A 20,177-nucleotide genomic window follows, 5' to 3' on the forward strand; every position below is an offset into this window, starting at 1 on the left:
CGCGGGGAGAGACGGCCCTGCCGCGCGCGCCTGTGGTACCTGCGGGCGCGCTGATTGGCTGCGGGCCGTGGGGGCGGGACGCGGAGAGGGGAGGTAGGACGGCGCTGCGGCGGCTGCTGCAGCAGTTGGGCCCCGGCGCGGCGAGCGGAGGGGCGGCGGGTGAGCTAACGGGGCGCTGGAGCGGGGCCGCGCGCGCCGGCAGTTGGGGCGGGAGGGAAGGGGCGGCAGCGGCGGGGGCCCTGAGGCGAGGCCGCGAGGCGGCGGGGCGGGGCGGGGAGGGGGGGGGGGGCAGGGGCTGCACCGGCGGCGCTGCACCGGCGGCGCTGCAGCGGGAGCAGCAGCTCCGGTTGGCGGCGGGGCGGGTGCGCATGCACGCACGCACGTGGCCGCGGCGGAGGCTGCCATGGCCGCCTGACCTTGAAGGTGGGTAGGGCCCCTCTGCGGGGGCGGCCCCGCGGCTCCGGCGAGGATGCGGCTGCAGGCCCGGACGGAGGGGAGACGTGCCCTCGGCGGGAGGCGTATCGCCCGACCCGCTTATCTGGCGGCCCGCAGCCGGGCTCTGCCCGCGATACCGGGGCCGCCCAGCCCCTTACAGGAGGCTACTCCTATGGTCGTTTTTTATTTTTTTCCTTTTTCTTTTTTTTTTTTTTTTTTCCTGTCTTCTTACCTTATTTTTGAGGAATTGCCTGGTGTTGGTGGCTTCCCGGGCTGTTTGGCGGGAGAAGGGAAGGTCGCTTCCCTGTGTGGTGCTTGGAGCGTGGGCTCTCGCCCCGGGCTGGTGGAGGGGGTTTGGGCCGTGAGGGGCGACTGCTGCGGGGTGGTGGGCTCGGGGGTGTGCCGCGCTCCCGGGCAGCATCCCTGTTAGGTGTGATCCCCCCAGGCCCTTTGTGCTTCCCTGACTCATCGCCTGGGTGAGCTGGTCTGGCTTTTGGGAGACCCTCCATACGCATGCCCTGTCGGGCCCTGCCTCTCAGGTGGGAGCCTCGGCCTCAGATTGTCACTTGGAAAAGTCTTCTCAGAGCTGCCGGGGATGCTCCACATTCTCTTGCCCTAAACAAAAGATGAAATGAGCGTATGGCCGCTATTCACCTTTGATCTCTAAATAAAACCTGCGTATATTGCAGAGCTTCCAGGTGTAAATCTAATCCACATGCACCTGAAGACCTGTTCAAAGCTACTTCCTAGCAGCGCTGCTTGAGGGCATACTCAACCTAAACACTTGTCCCAACCCCAGCTGTCTAATCACTAACTTAGAAAGCTTTTTCAAGCATCTTTTCAGGAAGAAATGCTGGAGTAAATCAGTTACAGCTTACCTTTCAGATAAGTTTGCTCTCTAGAGAAACCCAAAGTATAAAAGTTACCGAAATGCTTTTGGGGAGTTGCTCTTGGCTATTCCGGGAGACTGCTCAGAACTGAAACTGCCTTCATAAAGTGGTAAGGAATATAACCATCTGGAAGAGACCTTGTAATTGTAAGTGTTTTGGCAGGGTAGGAGTTTGTGCTGCTTTGCTGTATGGCCTTGTGCCACTTCTGGCTACCAGTTGGATTCTTGTCTCTATCCTGTCATTGAGACGGACCCCAGGAACCTTACATATGTGGTGCCTGTTGTCACAGTTGAGCAAGTGCCTCTTGCCAGCACTTGCTGAGTGGAGGTTGCCCTACCATTAATAAGCAGCTCAGCTGAAATTAGCTGTTTGAGACTGTATTCCTCATTTATACACGCACACACCCCCAGAGTTCAACAGGAGGAGTCAGTTTGTTCATCAGAACTTATATTTGCAGTGGGAGTATGTGAACTTCTAGGTTGCATTCAAGGTTACTGTAGGTTCACCAACATTGTGACTTACATAAAAGCATGCACATAAAATCCACAGGCAAGTGTTGCACTAGTGGCAGTGACTGACCTTGGATGTTGTACATAGCGGCAGGGGAACAGCCTGACTTGACTTGTTTTTTTCCGAACTTCTAGGGCTTTGCTCAAGTTGGTGGGCACTGTTCCAGAAGGCAATGGACCATGCCAGAGCAGCGATCTCTAACTTGGTAAGATGCAGTCCCCCTGTTCTATTTGCCTCTTGGTGGGCTGATGATACTGCAGCAGAAAAGTTCAGCAACATCTATGTCTATCAGAAGATGACATATCTGAAGCAGTGTTAGGTGCTCCTGTGTGGGTTGTGAGCCAAATGTCAGTGTAGCTAGCTGGCCATGATAAGGAGGTTGCTTAAGCAGTTCAGTGATGGTGGGGTTATCGTTAACTGCTGTGGTGTCTTGGGTGTCTCAGGAAGCTGATAAGGGGGTGGGGGGGGTGAGCCTTGAACAATGTTCCAGGAGGAAGTGCTGCTGAGGAAGCTGATTAAATGCCTATCAGGACAATCAACATGTGTTCTATTATGTTACTTTGGGAGTGGGAATTCAACCACAAGTCCAGCCTTTGAACGTGACTTGTGCTTTGAAACAAATGTGCAGGAGGAGGTAGCTCTGAGCTTGCTCTGCCAAGCTCACTGGTCCTAGAGAGCTTGGGCTGTGAAATGACCCTAGGCTAGGACTGCAAGTGTGCTGGTCTCTGAACAAGCATGGAGGATATGTGGGGTTGAGGCACATCCTCTGCAAAAGACAGTGAGGGAAGCCAAGCTATCAAGCAGCTGAGCAGGGAGACTGCTAGGACAGACTGCAGTGTTGCCCTCTCTGAAATGTGAGCAGCCAGCCACTTCATTGCGGGCAACGTGGGCCAGAATGGAACTGCAGATCTGAAATGACATTGGTTTATTTTTGACCAGCCAAGCTGATATCTGTTCTCTTTACCTCCAGCCGCTGACTTGTAGTTTGGGACTGAGCTGAGAACTGTGGATGAGCTGCTGAGACTGTAACAGGGCTTGGGTTCTTGCCACCAGATGCTTTTCTAGTACAGTGGAGAGGGGCTGCAGGGCTGTCGCTCCCAAAACTATTCCTCTGCCCTTGTAGCCAGTCTCCTGTCTGTTCCTAGCACAACTGTGGCTGCAGTCAAGTTCAGCAGCTCTAATGGAAATTGAGTGGCTCTGCTCACTGCCTGACTACACCTGGAAACTGAGTTTAACTGTCTGTTAATCTGAGCAACTGCCTTGCGCCTGGGCTGCTGTTCTGTGCGCAGTTGGACTGTGCATTGCAGGTGTTTAGGAGGGCAGGCTCCAGACTGGAAGCTGCTCTGCTTGGGCACTGATAAACACCTGTCAGATGGTGCCAGCTGCTGGTGGGTGTGGGAGGGAGGTGTATCCTCAGTTTTCATGTTAGCTGAGGTGGCAGGAGTCCCAAGGGTCGTTTCTCTTCAGCCTAGCTGCTTTATAATACTCATCAATGGGATAATTTAAGAGTAGTCTATGACAGTTTAATACAAGATTACCTAGATGCTGGATGAGCGTACTTACATCAAAGTGGATATGACTCAAAGGTATAACCATGGAGGTGGTGTCTTCCCTTTCCTCTGTCCTGATCAAAGTTCCCTTTTGTGCGAGTTGCACGTGTTCAGGTCAGATCAGTGCACTCTGATTAAGACCAGGAGTTTCTGCTTCAATAAGCTTTTGTCATGGGGTTATGTGGGAAATACTAATGCCATTGGCTGTGTCATAGAATCACAGGATCATTTAGGTTGGAAAAGAGACCTTTAAGATCATCGAGTCCAACCGTTAACCTAACAGTGCCAAGTGCACCACTAAACCATGTCCTTAAGTGCCACGCCTACACATCTTTTAAACACCTCCAGGCATGGTGACTTAACCACCTCCCTGCGCAGCCTGTTCCAATACTTGACAACCTTTTCAGTGAAGAAATTTTTCCTAATACCCAACCTAAACCTCCCCTGGCACAACTTGAGGCCATTTCCTCATCCCATCACTCCCCACCTGGGAAAACTGATATCCACCTTGCTACAACCTCCCTTCAGGTAGCTGTAGAGAGCAACAAGGTTCTCCTTGAGCCTCCCCACCTCCAGACTAAACAACCTGAGTTCCCTCAGCCCCTCCTCACAAATCCTGCCCTCCAGACCCCCTCAACGGCTCCATTGTTCTTCCCTGAGCACCCTCCAGCACCACAACGTCCTTCCTGTAGTGAGGGGCCCAACATATCTGTAACAAACTCCAAGCTAGACTCTGACCAGTGTGGCTCTGAAGTTGTGCAGGGCAAGCAGGTGCTAAATAGACTCTGGAGACCCCAAGTGGGGGGGGTTTGGAGGGCAGGATTTCAAAAGCAGCCAGACTGACTGCTGTTCAAAGCAGCCAGACTGACTTATTGACAGCCAAACGCTTGGGCTGTGCTGGAGTAATTTCAGATGAACAAGCTGTATTTGGTTTGGCACATAGGTGCAGCCGGCTGCAAGGTCTGTAGGCTGGTGTAGCAAACTCTTCCATCACATGACTGTCTTTCAACACAGTTCAGTGGTGAGCCGATGTCATACACACGCTTCAGCATTGCCCGGCAAACGGATGGAGACAACAGCCATGTGGAGATGAAGCTGTCTGCTGATGATGAGGAAGGAGGAGAAATTGGGAGACCAGAGCACCTGCATGCCAGCACACCTCCTCCATGGAGGAGTGGCAAGAACCTCTGCTTCCTAGTCATAACAGCTGTCCTCCTCCTTTTGATTGGTAAGGAACAGGGGAGGCAACTGCATGAAGTAGACTCTGGTATTGAGCATATCTGAGGCTGTATCGAATCTGTATTGTTACAGGAGATAAAGAGCCTGAATCCAGGCTGCAGTCTCTTGTCACTAGCTCTGAGTATGTCTAGCTCAGATCTATGGTACAGGCTTGGCACAGAGAAGTGAAGTTTGACAGTGGAATTGTGACTTAGCTAAAGGGCAAACTAGTCCATGTGGCAAGTGTACTGGTTTTTCCCTTGATTAACTCCTAACACTTCTCCAGAGATGTGGGTCAACATATCAGTAAAGCCTCTGGTGCTTGTCTCAAGAGTTTTAACACTGGCACTGACCTAAAGTAAACATTCTCCTTCCCAAGTGGTGCTGAAGGGACTCTGTCAAGCCCAAGACCAGATTTACAGTGTACCTTAAAACATGCCAGCTCAGGCAAAATGTCAGGTTGCATGTTCCTGCCTGCCCTTAGGTACACCAGCTTGTCAAAAATGGTGTGACAGCAGAGATGCATCTTAACCCTGAAGCTGCTTCAAATGCACTTGTATGGTGTGGGGCTGGTTTAGTCATCTTTCTGCAGCACAGAGAAATACCTGTTCTGTCCGTAGGGTTTCTGATCGGCTACTTGAGTTATCGTGGACGAATGCAGAAGGCTAGCAGATGTCTGGATGGAAGTGGCAAGTGTGAGATGACTCCTACTGCATCTTACTTAGCGGATGATGATGAAACTGAGGAAGAAGAGGTTCCTGGACCACCTGTCTTCTACTGGCCTGACCTCAGAGCCATGTTGTCAGATAAGCTGTCAACTGGACACCTTCAGGACAACTTGAGGTAACAGTTCGATAAAGCTTAGCTACAGCTATGAGAGAGGCACAGCCTTTGAGCAGAACTTGAGCTCCTTTGGAGAACAAGAGCCTTAAAGCTGTTGTGGGGTGGCATGCAGTTAAACATGGACTTAAATGGCCCATCCAACTTGAGTTTGCAGGCTGGAGCACTGCAGCGCAACCTGGTACTGTAGCCTAACCTATACATTTGTTACCTACAGGCAAAGAGCAAATACATACTCTTTTGAAGCTGGCCAGAGTGAAGATGAGAGCATTGCTAGCTACATTCATGAACAGTTCACCAGCTTCCGTTTGGATGAAGTGTGGAACGATGAGCACTACATTAAGCTGCAGGTCAAAGGCAGGTACGTTAATGAAGAGATGCACATATCTTCCTTACAGCATGGATATCTGTAGTCTGAGTAAACATGTGATTTCTACTGAAGGCAGTGCTAAAATTGTGAGTCAGTTACCCCTCTCCAAAGAAGGCCTCAATCTTGCTAAGCAGTAACTGCTCCTGTCTCTTCTCAAGTTTTCTAAATCCAGAGGGTCTGGTAGCAGATTTTTCCTGGGACAGCTGTTTCCTCAAAGCATGCTTAGGAGTTGGAGAGAAAACAAACTGGAGTAAAAAGTCAGCGGAAGGGCAGGTTCTCTATGTCCAAAACTGCTAGCGTGAGCAACTCTGTCTTGTCACCCAGCCAGGCATTGCAGACCTGGCAGTGGCTCTTATAGTAGCTCAGGAGGGTATCAACAGGCATTGTGTTGACTGACAGCTCATACCCTCGTGTCTTACTTGCCCCTTCATGTCAGGGAAATGAATTTACTTAGCTCCTCTTCAGAGGGGACTAAGACTTGGAAGCACAGATTCTTTCTGCTGCTTGTCTTCAGAAGCTAGCCTTCATTCATATCTCTGAACAACCCCAGAGATTCTTGCATAGAAGTACTGGGATGATTCTGCTTGTTTCAGGCTCTGCGTTGACTTGATCAGAATTGCTAGGGTGCAGACTGAAATATGTGAGCTTGTTAAATATGGAGTTCATGTATGAAAGAACATAACACTGTCTCTTTACATTTAACAGTAGCAACAACAAAGTGTCTATTCTGGAAGATGGCAAAGAGGAGGAACTGGAGAGTCCTAATGCATATGTGGCATACAGCAAGAGTGGCTCAGTTGTTGTAAGTGGTGGCAATGCCCAAAATGTGTCCCTTCAAGATAAGCAGTGTATAAACCCCTCCTCACTTAGAGCTGGCGGGGCGGGGGGGGGAAGACACGACAGTGGGGTGCAGGGTGGGCCCACATAGTTTTCTGACTTCAGCAAGATGCAGGAGTAACTGTTTAAACTTCTCTGCTGGGATCCAGACAGGAGCCTTGAAAGAAGTGCCGCTCCAGCAGTCGTGTTGTGTGTGATCAGAGTTTACGTTGCTGAGCTTGAATGCCTACTGTTAACTGGAGTTGCTGTTACTGTGACTCTGTAGGCTGTTTCAAGTATCTTGCCAACATAGGACTGCTGCATTTTTAACCAGTGTTTCTGTTCCAGGGCAAACCAGTCTATGTGAACTATGGACTGAAAGCTGATTTTCAGAAGATACAGAAGTGGGGTGTTTCACTGAATGAAACTATAATAATCTTCAGAGCTGGAAAAATAACGCTTGCTGAGAAGGTAAGCAGTCTGTGCCCCAAAGCTTGGCCAAACTTGGCAGCAGGAAGCTATGCTTCCTCCTTTTGAACTGAGGCACAGAGGTGTGTCTTCAAATCTCTAGAACTTGTGTATGTAGGCTTGTCCCTGCAGGTCTGGTCTTGCTTGTTTGCACTAAGCCTCCACGTGCAGGTCTGGACACAGAGACTGAACATAGCTGATTACTGTTGATGATGGCATTCTTCTTGGCCTCTGGCAGTGTTGCTGGGACAGCCAAGCATCTGGAGTGATGGAGCTGGGAGGCAGAGGCAGGCAGCCTGGAGGCTACAGGTTGCAAAGCTGGCTGGTATTGCTAGATGCAGCAGTAGGACTGCTAGAAGCAGAACAGCCTTGCCTCCAGAGCATCTCTGCTGCTGCAGCCAGATACCTTCAAAGCTTGGCTGCAGTCCTTCACTTGGGCCCTCATTGACTGTTCAGTCAGACCAAGTGAAGGTGCTGGCACTGCGTGCCCAGTCAGCTGCCTTGGGTGTTGCTGTAATGGGCCCTCTGTAGCAAGTAGAACCGAATAGCAAAGCAACCTAAAGGGTCCAAGTCCTGTACATAAGCCTAGAGTTGCCCCGTCAGGTGGGTGCTTGTGGGGACGCTGGGGCATAGGACTCTTTCCAGTCAGACTCTGCCTGTCTGTGTGCAATTGGAGACACCGGCAGAGCTGAAAAGTGCTTCTGCAAGGGGTGCTCTGGTTCTCCAATCCCCTTCCTACTTTTCAAACCGGTGTCTAACTGTGCAAGAGTGTACCAGCGGCATATTGGAGGCAGCTGGGTTGTAGGTATATTAAATGGGGGCCTGACTAGGCCACTCTGCCTCCACTTTCCTCATGAAGGTGAGCCTCCAGTGGCTGCTTATCTTGTCTTGAGACTAACCTAATGTTGGGAAAATGGGTAGAGCATAATAAAAATTAAATAACGTCTGTCTTCTAAGCTGCTCTGAGGAGCAAGTCTGAGCTGAAGGAATCATAGGGTGGGATGCTAACCATGGAGTGCCCTAAAAGTTCAAAAGGGGTGTTAGGCACACTCTGCCTGGAGTAGGACTGAGCTGCTAGTACTTGGCTTCCTTGTGTGTCTGTCACTGTCAGGTAGCTGTTAAAATCTGTTGTGGAGTTGAGCACTGAGGAGCACAACCCTTTACACCGTTACTCCATGTACTTGTCTTGACTCCTCGTGCTCGCAGTGCAAGTGTGCAGTTAATGTTACTCTTTGTTTCAGGTTGCAAATGCCAAAGAGGCAGGAGCAGTTGGTGCCCTGATGTACCTGGACCCCTATGATTACAGGAACACAGATGCACTTGTCCCCTTTGGACATGTGAGTATGTAGATAGCTCCCCTGCTTGCTGTTCTTGTGAACCCTTCTCGCCGCGGACTACAGAATGCTCGGCAGTGCTTTATGCCCTTGTGTAGATGGAAACTTGCACTTCTCTGAGACTTGAGGACTGCTCTTGCTTTTCACAGGCCCACCTTGGAACTGGAGACCCTTTCACCCCAGGCTTCCCTTCTTTCAACCACACCCAATTCCCACCAGTGGAATCTTCTGGGCTACCTCGCATTGCTGTTCAGACTATCTCTAGCCAAGCAGTAGGCAAGCTGTTCAGGTAACTGTTTCTCCTGGCTTGCAGGCTAGGCTGCTGTGGCCCTCTTGAAGGGGTGAGGATGGTGGTGAGGTGCTGTGAGCCCAGAGAGCTCTCTGCTGGTCTCTGCTGTGTATCGCAGGGAGCACTTACTGGAACTCCATCCATTTACTGGATGGAGAAGTGTCACTTGTGTCCATGTCACATGTCTTAAAGACTGATCTGAATCTAGTGTTGGATTCCTCTTGGCCTCTGCGTCCTATGTCTACATGCATAATCAGTGGGACAGGACTGAAGCTATTTCCTGAGCAGGCCCCGAACAAGGCTGCACCTGCAGTTGCAGGCTTGCTTTTTCACAGGATAGCTAAATGAGGTCAGAGCTGCATAACGAGTTCAAAGGATCTCTCTTTTCCTGCAGCAAAATGGACGGAGAGGAATGTCTTCCAGAGTGGAAAGGTGGGGTCATGGGGTGTAAGGTGATGCTGAGCCCCACAAGCAAGATGACAGTGAAACTGAGCGTGAACAACGTCATGACGGACAGGAAGATTCTGAACATCTTTGGTGCTCTCAAGGGATTTGAAGAACCAGGTAACAGCCACAGCCTTTTGGCTCAGTCCTGAGTGGAACCATTCCTCTTCTGTGATTATCAGAACATCACAGCTGTTCTCAGACAGACAACCAGTTCCTCAGCAGAACCAAGTGCTGTCCCTACAGGTCAATGAAAAAGCTGAAAATTGCACTGCCAGGGAAAGGCTGAAATGAAAGCAAGCAGTGTGCCAGATTCAGGGGTCAGACTCTGTATTCTGTTCCTAGTACAGAAGGCCAGAGCTGCTTTTTCTGATAAATGGTGTTTGCAACCTGAAGCTTGCAGCTTAGATCTTGATGTCTCCTTTATAGATCGGTATGTTGTGCTCGGAGCCCAGAGAGACTCCTGGGGCCCAGGAGCAGCCAAGGCTGGTGTTGGAACTGCCATATTGTTGGAACTTGCCCGTGTCATCTCAGACATTGTGAAAAATGGTAAATACTTGTGTGCAAAAGCATCGGGGTGGGAGGTGATGCAGGTTTAGCTTTATGTGTGTTACCATTGGAAAGCCCAGTTGCAAAATCAACCTTTGAGAAGGTGTAGGGAATCTGACAAAGCTTCGTGAGAAGCTATTACTTATCCAACACAGACAACTTGTCTGCAGTGAGCACTTGCTTCCAAGGGACTGCCTGCTTGTATCTGCTGTGGCTTGAATGCAAGAATGTCCTTGGATAATACCCAATGCAAGCCTCAAACTTGAGCAGCCAGGTCTGAAGGTGGGAAACACTGAAGTAGCTGACAAGCTGGAGCAGTGGGGGCTGCATGGTGGCACTTAGTGTGGGTGCTTTTGTCTCCAAGGTTAATTTTGGGCTCAGGCAGCTAAACAAGAAAGGGGGAAAATGCAGACAATTCCTACATGGCTCTGCAGCATGGGGGTGCGGCATACAGTGTCCATGCAGCCACTAGCGTGCACGTTTGCAGCAGCCAGAATGCTTCAACTGTGTCTGAGGAGCAGGCGATTCATCAACCCAGACCCTCAGTGCTAATGTACATCTCCATGGGCGAAGGGCAGACATCTCACTCTCTCTTTTTGCAGATGGCTACAAACCAAGGCGCAGCATCATCTTCGCTAGCTGGAGCGCAGGAGATTACGGAGCTGTGGGTGCTACTGAATGGCTGGAGGTACTGTTTGCTTTATAGACTTCTGCATGATGACTGTGCAGTTGTGATTTCCTGTTCCATCCTGGTGTTGTACTGCTACTGCTCATCTTAAAATCCTTGTTTTGTTCCAGGGGTACTCTGCCACACTGCATGCCAAAACCTTCACTTACATTAACTTGGATGCTGCAGTCCTAGGTAACCTGCTACTCTAAGTTTCTTGAAACTGGGTGGGACCAGAATAGCTTGATAGACATACCTTAGCCTCCAGGAACGGGGGCTGTGCCAGCAGTTGATGGCTGGGTGTTTGGCTGAAGAGTGGCATGACTTGATTTATTCTCCTGTTGTCATTGAGGCTGGGAGGTTGCTGTGGCCTGAGCCAGAAGGAGATAGCTCTGCTAGGTCCCAGTAGACTGTCCTGTGTCTGTTCAAGATCCCTTGGCAACAAGCTGTAGATCAGTTGTTGCTTAGTCACAGGGCTGAGCAGCTCTAGCAGTAGTGGTTAACTGTGCCAGCATGTCAAACACCCTTTCTTTTTTGCAGGCTTCAACCACATGAAGATTTCTGCTAGCCCATTGCTGTACACGTTGCTGGAGAGAACTATGAAGGGGGTGAGTTGAAGGGTCTTGGGTTAATCAAGGTGACTGTGGTTTTAGGGAGGAACTGAAAGCAGCCAGAGCTGTGCTGTGTCACTTTGCCCAGCTGGTACCTTCTGAGGAGAAGGGGTTGAGATACTCTGGAGGGCCCTGTCTGAAGTCAGCTGGGCTCTGGGAATCGCAGTGCATGCATGCAGAATCTAAAATCAGCAAATGCTATAGTTCGGTGGGAGGTGAATGCCTGTCCTGCATGAATCGTGCCTGTGTGGAGAAAGGTCAGGGGAGCACACCTGACTCTGGCATCTGCACAGCAATGCAAGCTCCAGGATGGACCTGGAAGCCCAAGCAGAGGTCAGAACAAGTGCAGTGACTGTCATCTCTGTGCAGGTGAAGGACCCAACAAAGGATTCGGGAAGCCTGTATGACAGAGTTGGCTCTGACTGGGTAAAAACAGTGTAAGTATTGTCATTCTGCTGTTGAGGAAAGCAAATCTCCATAAAGGACAAACTAAATGGCTTCTGCCCTTTGTTCTGGAGTGTCATACCACTGCCTGGGGCAGGCTCTACCTGCTGCAACGGGATCAGGCAAGCGTGAACAGTAAGACACTAGTTGTACTCAGTGCTGCCCCAAGCTGCCTGTAGGCAGCCCAGACACCTTTTTGCAGGGCAAGAACAGCCTTGTACAAAGACCAGTGGCTGGAAATGGACAAGCAGCCCTCGGCACTTGGCTGGGACTCCTTGCCAAAACCAGTTGTGTCTAGACAGGGTAGTCCAGTTGCCTCAGAGCTTCAACTCTAGGCCTTGTAGCTTTTCTCCTGGGATGTCCAAACCAGCTGGTAACTACTCAATACTTGTTTTTTTGCAGTGTTCCCCTTGGTCTGGATAATGCAGCATTCCCTTTCCTGGCCTACTCGGGAATCCCGGTGGTTTCCTTTGGTTTCTGCAATGTGAGTATTCTCACTCTTCCTGCTGTACTCATTCCACAAAAGGTGCTGTAAGGATATCTGCTCTCAGGATGGCAGAGCACAAGGTGCTGTCCCAAGTTTATTGCACATGCAGGAACCTCTCTGGGGGTGGAAATGCAGCCTCTGGACCTGGTGGTTGTGGCAGTACTTGCTGTGAAGGCTGCTCCTGGGGCATGGCTGGCCTACAGTCTCTGTTCCAGAGTCCTGAACACTCAGTTTTTTTTGTTGGGAGAGGGGGTATTCACTCTTCTGGAGGCTCAGATGTCAATTCAGAAGCTAAAAGACTAAAAAGTTGTCAAGCTGTTGTTGCTTCAGTGAAAGACTGTACTACAGCCCAATGGTCAGCAAGCAAAGTGCACTGGGGAAGCAGTACTATTGGCCAGAGCAAGTACTAACTCAAGGCTGTTCAGGTCTGCTGCTGCAGCTTGGGGCTGGCAAAAATGGCATCAGCCAAGCAGCCCGCTCTATTGCTGCAGGCGTGCAGCTAGGGGCCTTTCTTATAACAGCTTCCTCTGCTCATGAATGCTTGGATTTTTAGTGTCAGACTTGTTCCACAAAAACACTTGAGTTATCCTGCCAAGAAGGGTTGGAGGGTGCTGCCAGCCCATACCAAACTGCGTGCTGGGGTTTGCCTGCCTGCACTTCTGCAGTGAACTCTTAGGCAGGGAAACGTCTATATGCCTTTGGGTCTAACAAACTAGCAGAGCATCCTGCTGATCGCTGGAAACTGTGAGGGATGAGATGCAGGAGCACCATTCCTTTCCCCTGTACTTTGAAGTTTTGCCACTCAAGTCTCACTACGTAGCAGCACAAAGAGATGGGATGTGGTGGAAGTAGCAAGCAAACTGTAGTGGGAGGTGAAAAATCCTAGCTGGTGAAGCACTTTTGCCTAACTTCAGTGCCTTTTTTCTTGCAGAAAGATGAGGAATATCCCTTCTTGGGCACTACTCAGGACACTGTGGAGAACCTGAAGATGACTGACAAGTTGTATGCTCTTATGCGTGCTGCTGCAGAAGTTGCTGGACAAGTAGCTCTCAGGCTGACCCATGATCATGAGCTCTTCCTGGACTTTGAGAGATACAGTGATGAACTACTAGCATTCCAGGAGAAGTTTTTGCCCTACGATCGGGATGTGAAGGTAAGAAATGCTCCGAGTGCAGTGAATCCCTGTAGGCTGTTATGGGGCCATGTGCTAATAAGGCTCTGCTGCCATTGGATACAACGGGGTGGACATCTTCCTCCTTTGAGCATGATAAATGTAGCAAGATGTGGCTTGAATCAATGTTCCTTATAGACCAGTGCAGGCAGAGTAGCTGTGGCAGACAGAATTAGCTAATCTGGCTGTGGTGAGCTCTGGAGGAAATGAATGTGGATGGTTTTTCGTCTGGTTATCATTCACAGCAGAGTACAGCTTTGCATCTCATTTGCACCTCTGCTGAAAGCCCACAAGAAACTGTAGGTGGGGAAGAGACGTCACTGAGCTTAGTGACCTCAGAAGAGTCTGCCAGGAACTCAGTCTGCTACTGGGTTAAACTAGCAAAAAAAAAAAAATCAACACTTTCTCTTGGTAAGAGAGCAGCAAAAGAAGAAAATCAGGTTTGCTAACCACTCCTCCCTCACAGGCGCTGGGACTGACCTTGAACTGGCTGTTTTTTGCCCGTGGTGACTTCCAGCGAGCTACAGATGCACTGAGAAGAGACATTGCAAACAGTGACAGGGAAAACAGGATTGTCCGCAGAGCCCTGAATGACAGGATCATGAAGGTGGGTATCTACAACTGATTTTCCTTTCTTCATGAAGGAAGAGAGTGCTGGCTGGGATGGGCCTCTTCCTTAGGAGCCACGGGCACTGTGCAGACCGGTATCTTTGCCACTTGTTTAGTGTCAATGTGACGGACTTCTGCGCTTGCTGTTGGGAGAGGGTCTGACCCTTGCAGAGCTGCTGTGGGAAAGGGCTGAGTGGGCATCAGGCATTGAGAGCTTGTGATGGGGCAGATTAGGAAAGAAAAATTTGGGAGATGAGAGTATAACCCTGAATTTGTGCCTCTGCTCCAGGTGGAGTATGACTTCCTCTCCCCATACCTCTCGCCAAAAGATTCTCCCTTTCGCCACATCTTCTTTGGCAAAGGCTCCCACACCCTGCAGAGCCTGCTGGAGAACCTGCAGCTACTGAGAACCAGCAGGGACAGCGTGGATGTGAACATGCTGAAAGAGCAGCTGGCCCTGGCGACCTGGACCATTAAAGGGGCTGCCAATGCCTTAGTGGGTGATATCTGGGATACAGACAACGAATTCTAGACACGGCAAACACCTGGTTAAGGTACAGGATTAGGGAAACCCACTCCCTAACATGGCATTATTTTTCTGTAGATTTTCTGGCAACAAATCTCTTGACCAAAGTTGAGCATAGAATTTAAATCTCACCTTGACAAATTCACAGGAGGCAGCTTTAAGGCAGGTACTCAGATTACCATGAAATCTCTGACCAGGCTCCCATCTGACCACAGCCAAACTGGTCATGTACGCCTGCTTGTGGGTCTTGCTCTCCGGTGTACTGAAGAACTAACAGCTCAGGTGATTCCTGAACCGGTACCTTGAGTGGGGAGGTACCTCATCTATTTAGGATTTTAATTGTTGGCCTCCTAAACCTAGTGACAAAATAGAGAATGGATTCCTCTTACTGCTTGTAATGAGGGTCCCTTCTGTGGCAGGGAGCTGCAGAGACCAACCTGTAGTTCAAAAATAAAACAACATAGTAATAGCCCACAAGTGCTGGATTATCAGCAAGCTCTGAAGTGCCCAGCCTGCCTTACTCAACAGCAGGGTCCCAAGGACATCTTGGAGGCTTGCTTCTGCCAAGGCAGGTCTCGATACCCAGGGAAAATGACCCAAAGATTATCTAGTGCTCCCTTTTATATCTTTAGCTGACACCTCAGCAAGTCCTGCGGCATTGGGAAATGGCTCTAGACCGGCACTTCAGACCTTGCTGCTCTGGGGCCTTTTGTGAAATCGAGTCTCTTGCTGGCCAAACCCTGTTTGACTGATGCCATTTTGCAGGATGGCTCTTGTTTGGCACTGAGATATTTATTTGTTTATTTATTTATCAGTGACAGCGTTCACTATAAATGGTGTGTTTTTTTATAGAAGATAATTATCGGAAGCAGTGCCTTCCATAATTATGACAGTTATACTGTCGTTTTTGAATAAAGCAGCATCTGCTATTACAATCAAACATGATACTGGAACTTTGCATTTAAAATCATTTAAACAGACCCCTCCAAAAAAAGTTTTTGAAAACTAGCAATTAAGCTTTCTGTGGCAAAAACACCCCTCTGAAAGAAAACTGAAGGTGTAAACCTGGTAGCAAGTTTCTGGCTTGCACTCCAAAATGATCCTTGAAATGCTGAAAACCTGGGTGGAAACTCAAATACTAGAAATTTGGCTTCCCTGCAGTGTCTGTGCCCCTCTGTGGGCTTTGGACTACCTTTTCACCCCCTCTCTCGATGCTGTGTGCTCACAGGGGGAGCACAGCTTCCTTCCTGGCCCTGGTGGAGGGGCTCGCTGTGTAGCCCTACCTCTGCCTGTGGCAACACACACAAACTTTTTGTACCTCAGATTAGGCATTGGCCCGACTTTTAAATGGCAGCTTCCTGCAAACTTCCAGTACCTTATGTATCATGAAACGTAACTGACATTATCGGGGGCAGTGTCTTCCATAATGTGTAAAGAACAAGGTAGTTTTTGCCTACCACAGTGTTATATCGGAGGCAGTGACCTCCATATGTTGCACTATGGGTGTACGTAATTATCGGGGACAGTGTTTCCCATAATTGTTCTATGCTTATCATGCAATGTCATCTGCAAAGCTTGATGGTTAGTATCTAACATGGATCAATTTCCTGCTGTCCTATTTTTTCACTCTCCTGTGGTGATGCAGATACAAACTTCAGTCTGTTACGTACTTCCGTAGACTCTACTTTCTCTGTAGGCTGAACTGTTTCGAATAGCTGTGCTGTCTTGAAGTGGCTTCCTGCCTCCAGTCACAGGACTGGTGCTTGAATGTTTAGTGGAAACTAGGCTAGTTAGACTGTGTGCTCTCTCATTAGTAATCTTCCTTCAAATCAGCTACAAAGACTTGGGGAATTAAAGGTGAATGTAGGGCTCGGGGCTGACTGCTGTCTGAGGGGCTCCGGTCACTTGCTGGTGGATGTGTGTAAAGAGGCTGGCCTGCTTTAGCGCTGGGGTGATGCTGGCATGGGAAGCTGTTTGTTCCCCAGGTCTTGCTGGAAACTCCAGTCTTGCCTCCTGGGTGTTGTGTGGAGGGGGAGAAAGTGGCAGCACTTTTTTCACGGTGCCCCTCTGCTCCCTGACCTGAAGCTGAGCCCTGCTGCTGTCCCGCCTGTTCCCAAAGAGCAGCTGGCTGGCTCCTGCCAGCCCTGTATTCCGCAAACAGTTTGGTCTGGCATCGTAAACCGGAACCAAGCCAGTGACCCCAGCACCAGCAGTAGTCCTTGAGGGACGGAACATTGTTCAGCTGGAGCGGAGACCTGGGCCTCCACAAGGAACGGGCAAGGACAAGCCCCCAGCCTCGCTACTGTACTCAGTGCTCACCACTGTGGAGGGCTGGATTTTCATCCGCGTGTCGGGAAGCCTGATGCCCAGGCTTGCGTGACTCCTTGCTCTTCCTTAACTACCCTGCTGTCTGAGGTGTGTGTACAGCCCAGCCTTGTGTTACTGTTTCCTGGTGACGCTTCTCTGGATGGCCTTTAAGAGCTGCTGTCTTGGAGTCCTCACTGTAGTGTTTGCATGCATCTTGATGTCAGACTTAATCATGCGCTTTATAGCCAGCAGAGAAAGACAAAGCTTGTCTCCTGGCCGGGCAGCACAACCCTGACTAGGGGGAGGTTGGGATGCCTTGCTGGGGGCTGGCATCTGACTGGTGTGGGGTGCTAAACTCTGTTTCTGGGTTACCTGCTGTCTGCTTGAATAAAGTTTTAAAGCTTGAACACTCAACTCCTCTCGTGGGTTCTTGCTGCTGTGCCCACAGGTGTACCTAGCAGGGTGGGTAACTGACAGCAAGTCCAAACTTAGCCATGCTGTTGGGCTCTGCGTCCTGCCTCCCTGCCTCCACTGAGGACTCTGGCAGTGAGCTGGAGGAGCGACCATTCGACACCCGGCTCCTTTCACGGCGTTTGCCCTGAGGCGCCCGTGGGCATCGGGGATGGCAGAGGGGGGTGAGATGCCGGATGTCTGCTGGCGCGAGGGTGAGGGGCCGGGCTGTGGGTGCCCGTGTCTGTGTCCCAGGAGGCCGCAGCTGCTCGCGGCACCAGGGCGGGGTGCGGGCGGGTAGCTGGGGCCTGCTCAGAGCCCAGGGAGCTCTGCCCCAGCGGCAGCCGCACCCCCAGAGGCCTGTGCTGGTTTGGGGCGTTGCGGTTAAATCTGCTCATTTTTAAAGACGCACTGCTTGGGGTGGGAGGCGGCTACTCCAGCGGCCCCCGCGCTGCCCGCGGTAGCTCCGGTCCCTACTCTTCGCGCAGGGACGACTGACTTCGCTTCCCACATCGCCCGGCCCGGCCCGCGCTCCTCTCCCCGCGGTGGCGGTGCAAAGCACCCCGAGAGGCGGGACAGGGGTCTGCAGCGCCTCCGCGCGCCCCTGGGAGCGGGAAGTTGGGGTGCCCTCGGCTGTGCGGGGCAGCCCGTGTCCTGTGTCCCGCCTCCCGCGCCCCGGTCCCCGCAGCGGAGCAGTCCCGGGGCCTGGTGCTATCCCGCGGTGGGTCTGTCCGCGGCCGTCTGCGCGTGCACCTGTCCGTCCGTTCTCGCCCGTCCGCCCATCCCCTCCCCCCCGCCGTTACGTAAAGCGGCGACGCGGCGCCTTTAAGAGCGGGGCCGTGAGGGCGCGCTCCGCCCCGGGAGCTCGCGCCGGCGGCAGGAGGCGGTGGCGGGGTAGGGGGGAAGTGGCGGCGGCGGGGCCGGGCCTCCAGCGGGGCCAGGGCTCCAGCAGCGCGGCGGGGGCGGCCGCGGCGGCCCCGGGGCGGGGGGCCGGGACCGCGTGCACCATCCGGGGGCAGGGTGCGAGCGGGGCCCCGGGGGTGCCGGAGGGCGGGGGGCTGAGCCCGGGGGTGCCGGAGGGCGGCGGGGTGGCCCCGGGGGTGCAGGAGGAGGGGGGTTTCTCCCGGGGGGTGCAGGAGGCGGGGCTGGGTGCGCTGCCCCGCGGCCGGGAGCTGGTGGCTGGCGGGGCGGCGGGGGCTGGCGAGTGGCCGGGCCGGTGGCACTGGGTGCCGCTGGGCGAGCGGACGGGCCTGCAGGAGTGGGGCGAGCGGCCCGGGCCGGTCACCGCTGTGGGAAGCCCCAAGCCGGGCGCCGAGCAGCGGCCGCCCCGGGAGCGGGGGGCGGCCCGGGCGCGGCGGCGGGCGCGGGGCGCGGAGGAGGCGGCGGCGGGGGAAGCGGGGAGCAGCCCCGGGGCGCAGCCCCCGCGGCGGGCGCGGAGCGCGGTGCGGGGGGTGCAGGAGCGCGGCCCCAAGGCCGGGCAGGAGCAGGGCCTGAGCCGGCGGGCGCAGCAGGAGCGGGGCGGGGGGCGGCGGGAGGGCAGCCCCCCGGCCCGCGCCCGCTGGTGGGTGCGGCGGGGCCGACAGGAGGAGGGGGAGGCCCGAGGTGGGGTGCAGGAGGAGGGCGAACTCTACCCGGGGGAGCAGGAGCACCCCGGCGGCACCCCCGGCCCACGGACCCCGGCACAGCGCCCGAGCCGCAGGAGGGCCGCTTGGGTGTGAGCCCGGAACCCGCACCTGGTGCCCGCCATCCTGCCGGGCACCCCACAAGAGACCTAGCCGCCACTGGCGTCGACTGGTGCGCCACGCCCCGGCAGGCGGGCGCACGCATCCTGCCTGGCATGCCGGCTGTCCGGAGCACCGGTGTGCCCATCCTCTCCCTGCGGTGACGCTGCAGACCTGGCGCAGGATGCGGTGGCAGTGGCGGTGAGCGCAGAGGTAAGTAGCGAGGTGCGACCCCTTGCTGGGGGGTGATGCAAAGGGCAGGGGAGATTCGGGGTCTGGCACTGCGGTGCTGCCCGAGTCAGTATCTGTGTGTGTCCGCTGCTCCTCGCCGGGCACTGCTGGCACCGTGCCCTGCAGCACTGCGGGCTGCCGGTGCTGTCGTCGTGCCCAGGTGCTGCGGGGCTGCAGAGCCCCAGCTGGCAGCATGGCTGACCCCCCTGCTCCTGCCTGCCAGGGCAGAGCAGGCAGCGGGGTCTGGTGCGAGTGGGTGCCAGGCACCCTTGAACCCTCCGAAACTGCAGCGGAAGGTGGGAGAAGGTTTTTTTTTCCTGGAGAAAAGGCAGCTTTGCTCTGCTCTTCCTCTTCCCTGGGCTCATGGGAGCTCCGGCACTGAACAGAGGATCCTTGTCTTCCGGGGCCGGCCCTGCGCCTCGGGGCGTCATGGTGCTGCCGAAACCCGGAGCAGCGGTGAGGTGCAGGGAGCTTCTGCGCACCGGCTCGGTGGGCCGCGCCGCAGCTGCGTCCAGCCACGTTGCGGCAGGTTTTTCTCTAAATGCTCCAGACCCTGTGGGTGCTTTTGCTCTTTGTTGGTTTTGTTTTTTGTAATAAAACCCTTATGTTAAACCTGGTAAGGTGGTGCCCGCAGTCTAGGTGAGGATCCCACCTCGCTGGGGGGGATCCTGCTCAGCTTCCCCGGCACAGTTGGACCCCTCGCCCGCTCTTGCAAGCGGGGAGGGGATTTGCAGGCGGCTGGAGGAGCCTGGGCAGGGGCAGCGTCTCTGCCCACAGAGCTGCCGCCAGCTGTGGGCCAGAGGCTGTGCGGGGCTGGGCAGGTCGGGGCAAAGCCCAGCGCTGGTGCTGCCCCACGCACTCGCCTCCCTGCGCCGCCTCGTTGGGCGCCGCAGGCGCGGGGGGTCGTGCATCCCGCCTTACTCAGCCCTTTGCTGAGCTGTCTCAGGGCAAAGCCCTTGAACAAAGTTTTTCAGCGCTGGGCTTTGCAAAACTCTCCTAAAAACAGGACCTACCCGGAGAGGTGTCTCTGAGCAGGTCTGCACTGCCAGGACGGACCCCGGGTGCAGCCCTGGTCCCGAGCCCGCCGCTGCCGGCGGGGAGCGGGGCCCAGAGCAGCCTCTGCACCCCCATCCGGCTGTGCTGAGGCCCAGGGGTGCGGGGTGGGGGCACTGCAGGCTGGCAACTGTCCAGAGGAGGAGGAAGAGGAGGAGAGCCCCAGCCATACCCACAATACCCCGCC

General features: G+C 53.6%; 1 protein-coding gene across 1 annotated transcript; it reads left to right on the forward strand.

Annotated features, from left to right (window-relative positions):
* Positions 1-1,974: 1,974 nt before the first annotated feature.
* Positions 1,975-14,234, forward strand: TFRC (transferrin receptor; the record flags this gene model as incomplete). Its single annotated transcript, XM_082015673.1, has 18 exons — positions 1,975-2,040; positions 4,400-4,613; positions 5,224-5,446; positions 5,661-5,804; positions 6,519-6,615; positions 6,978-7,100; positions 8,339-8,434; positions 8,581-8,720; positions 9,115-9,284; positions 9,594-9,713; positions 10,316-10,401; positions 10,512-10,575; positions 10,921-10,988; positions 11,361-11,428; positions 11,838-11,919; positions 12,854-13,075; positions 13,560-13,700; positions 13,992-14,234. The coding sequence occupies exons 1-18, from the start codon at positions 2,008-2,010 to the stop codon at positions 14,232-14,234; spliced, it is 2,334 nt and encodes a 777-aa protein (XP_081871799.1). The 5' UTR covers positions 1,975-2,007.
* Between the last annotated feature and the right edge of the window lie 5,943 nt (positions 14,235-20,177).

The sequence above is a fragment of the Phaethon aethereus genome (assembly GCF_964289735.1).
Source record: "Phaethon aethereus genome assembly, contig: HAP1_SCAFFOLD_651, whole genome shotgun sequence".
NCBI classification, from domain to species: domain Eukaryota; kingdom Metazoa; phylum Chordata; class Aves; order Phaethontiformes; family Phaethontidae; genus Phaethon; species Phaethon aethereus.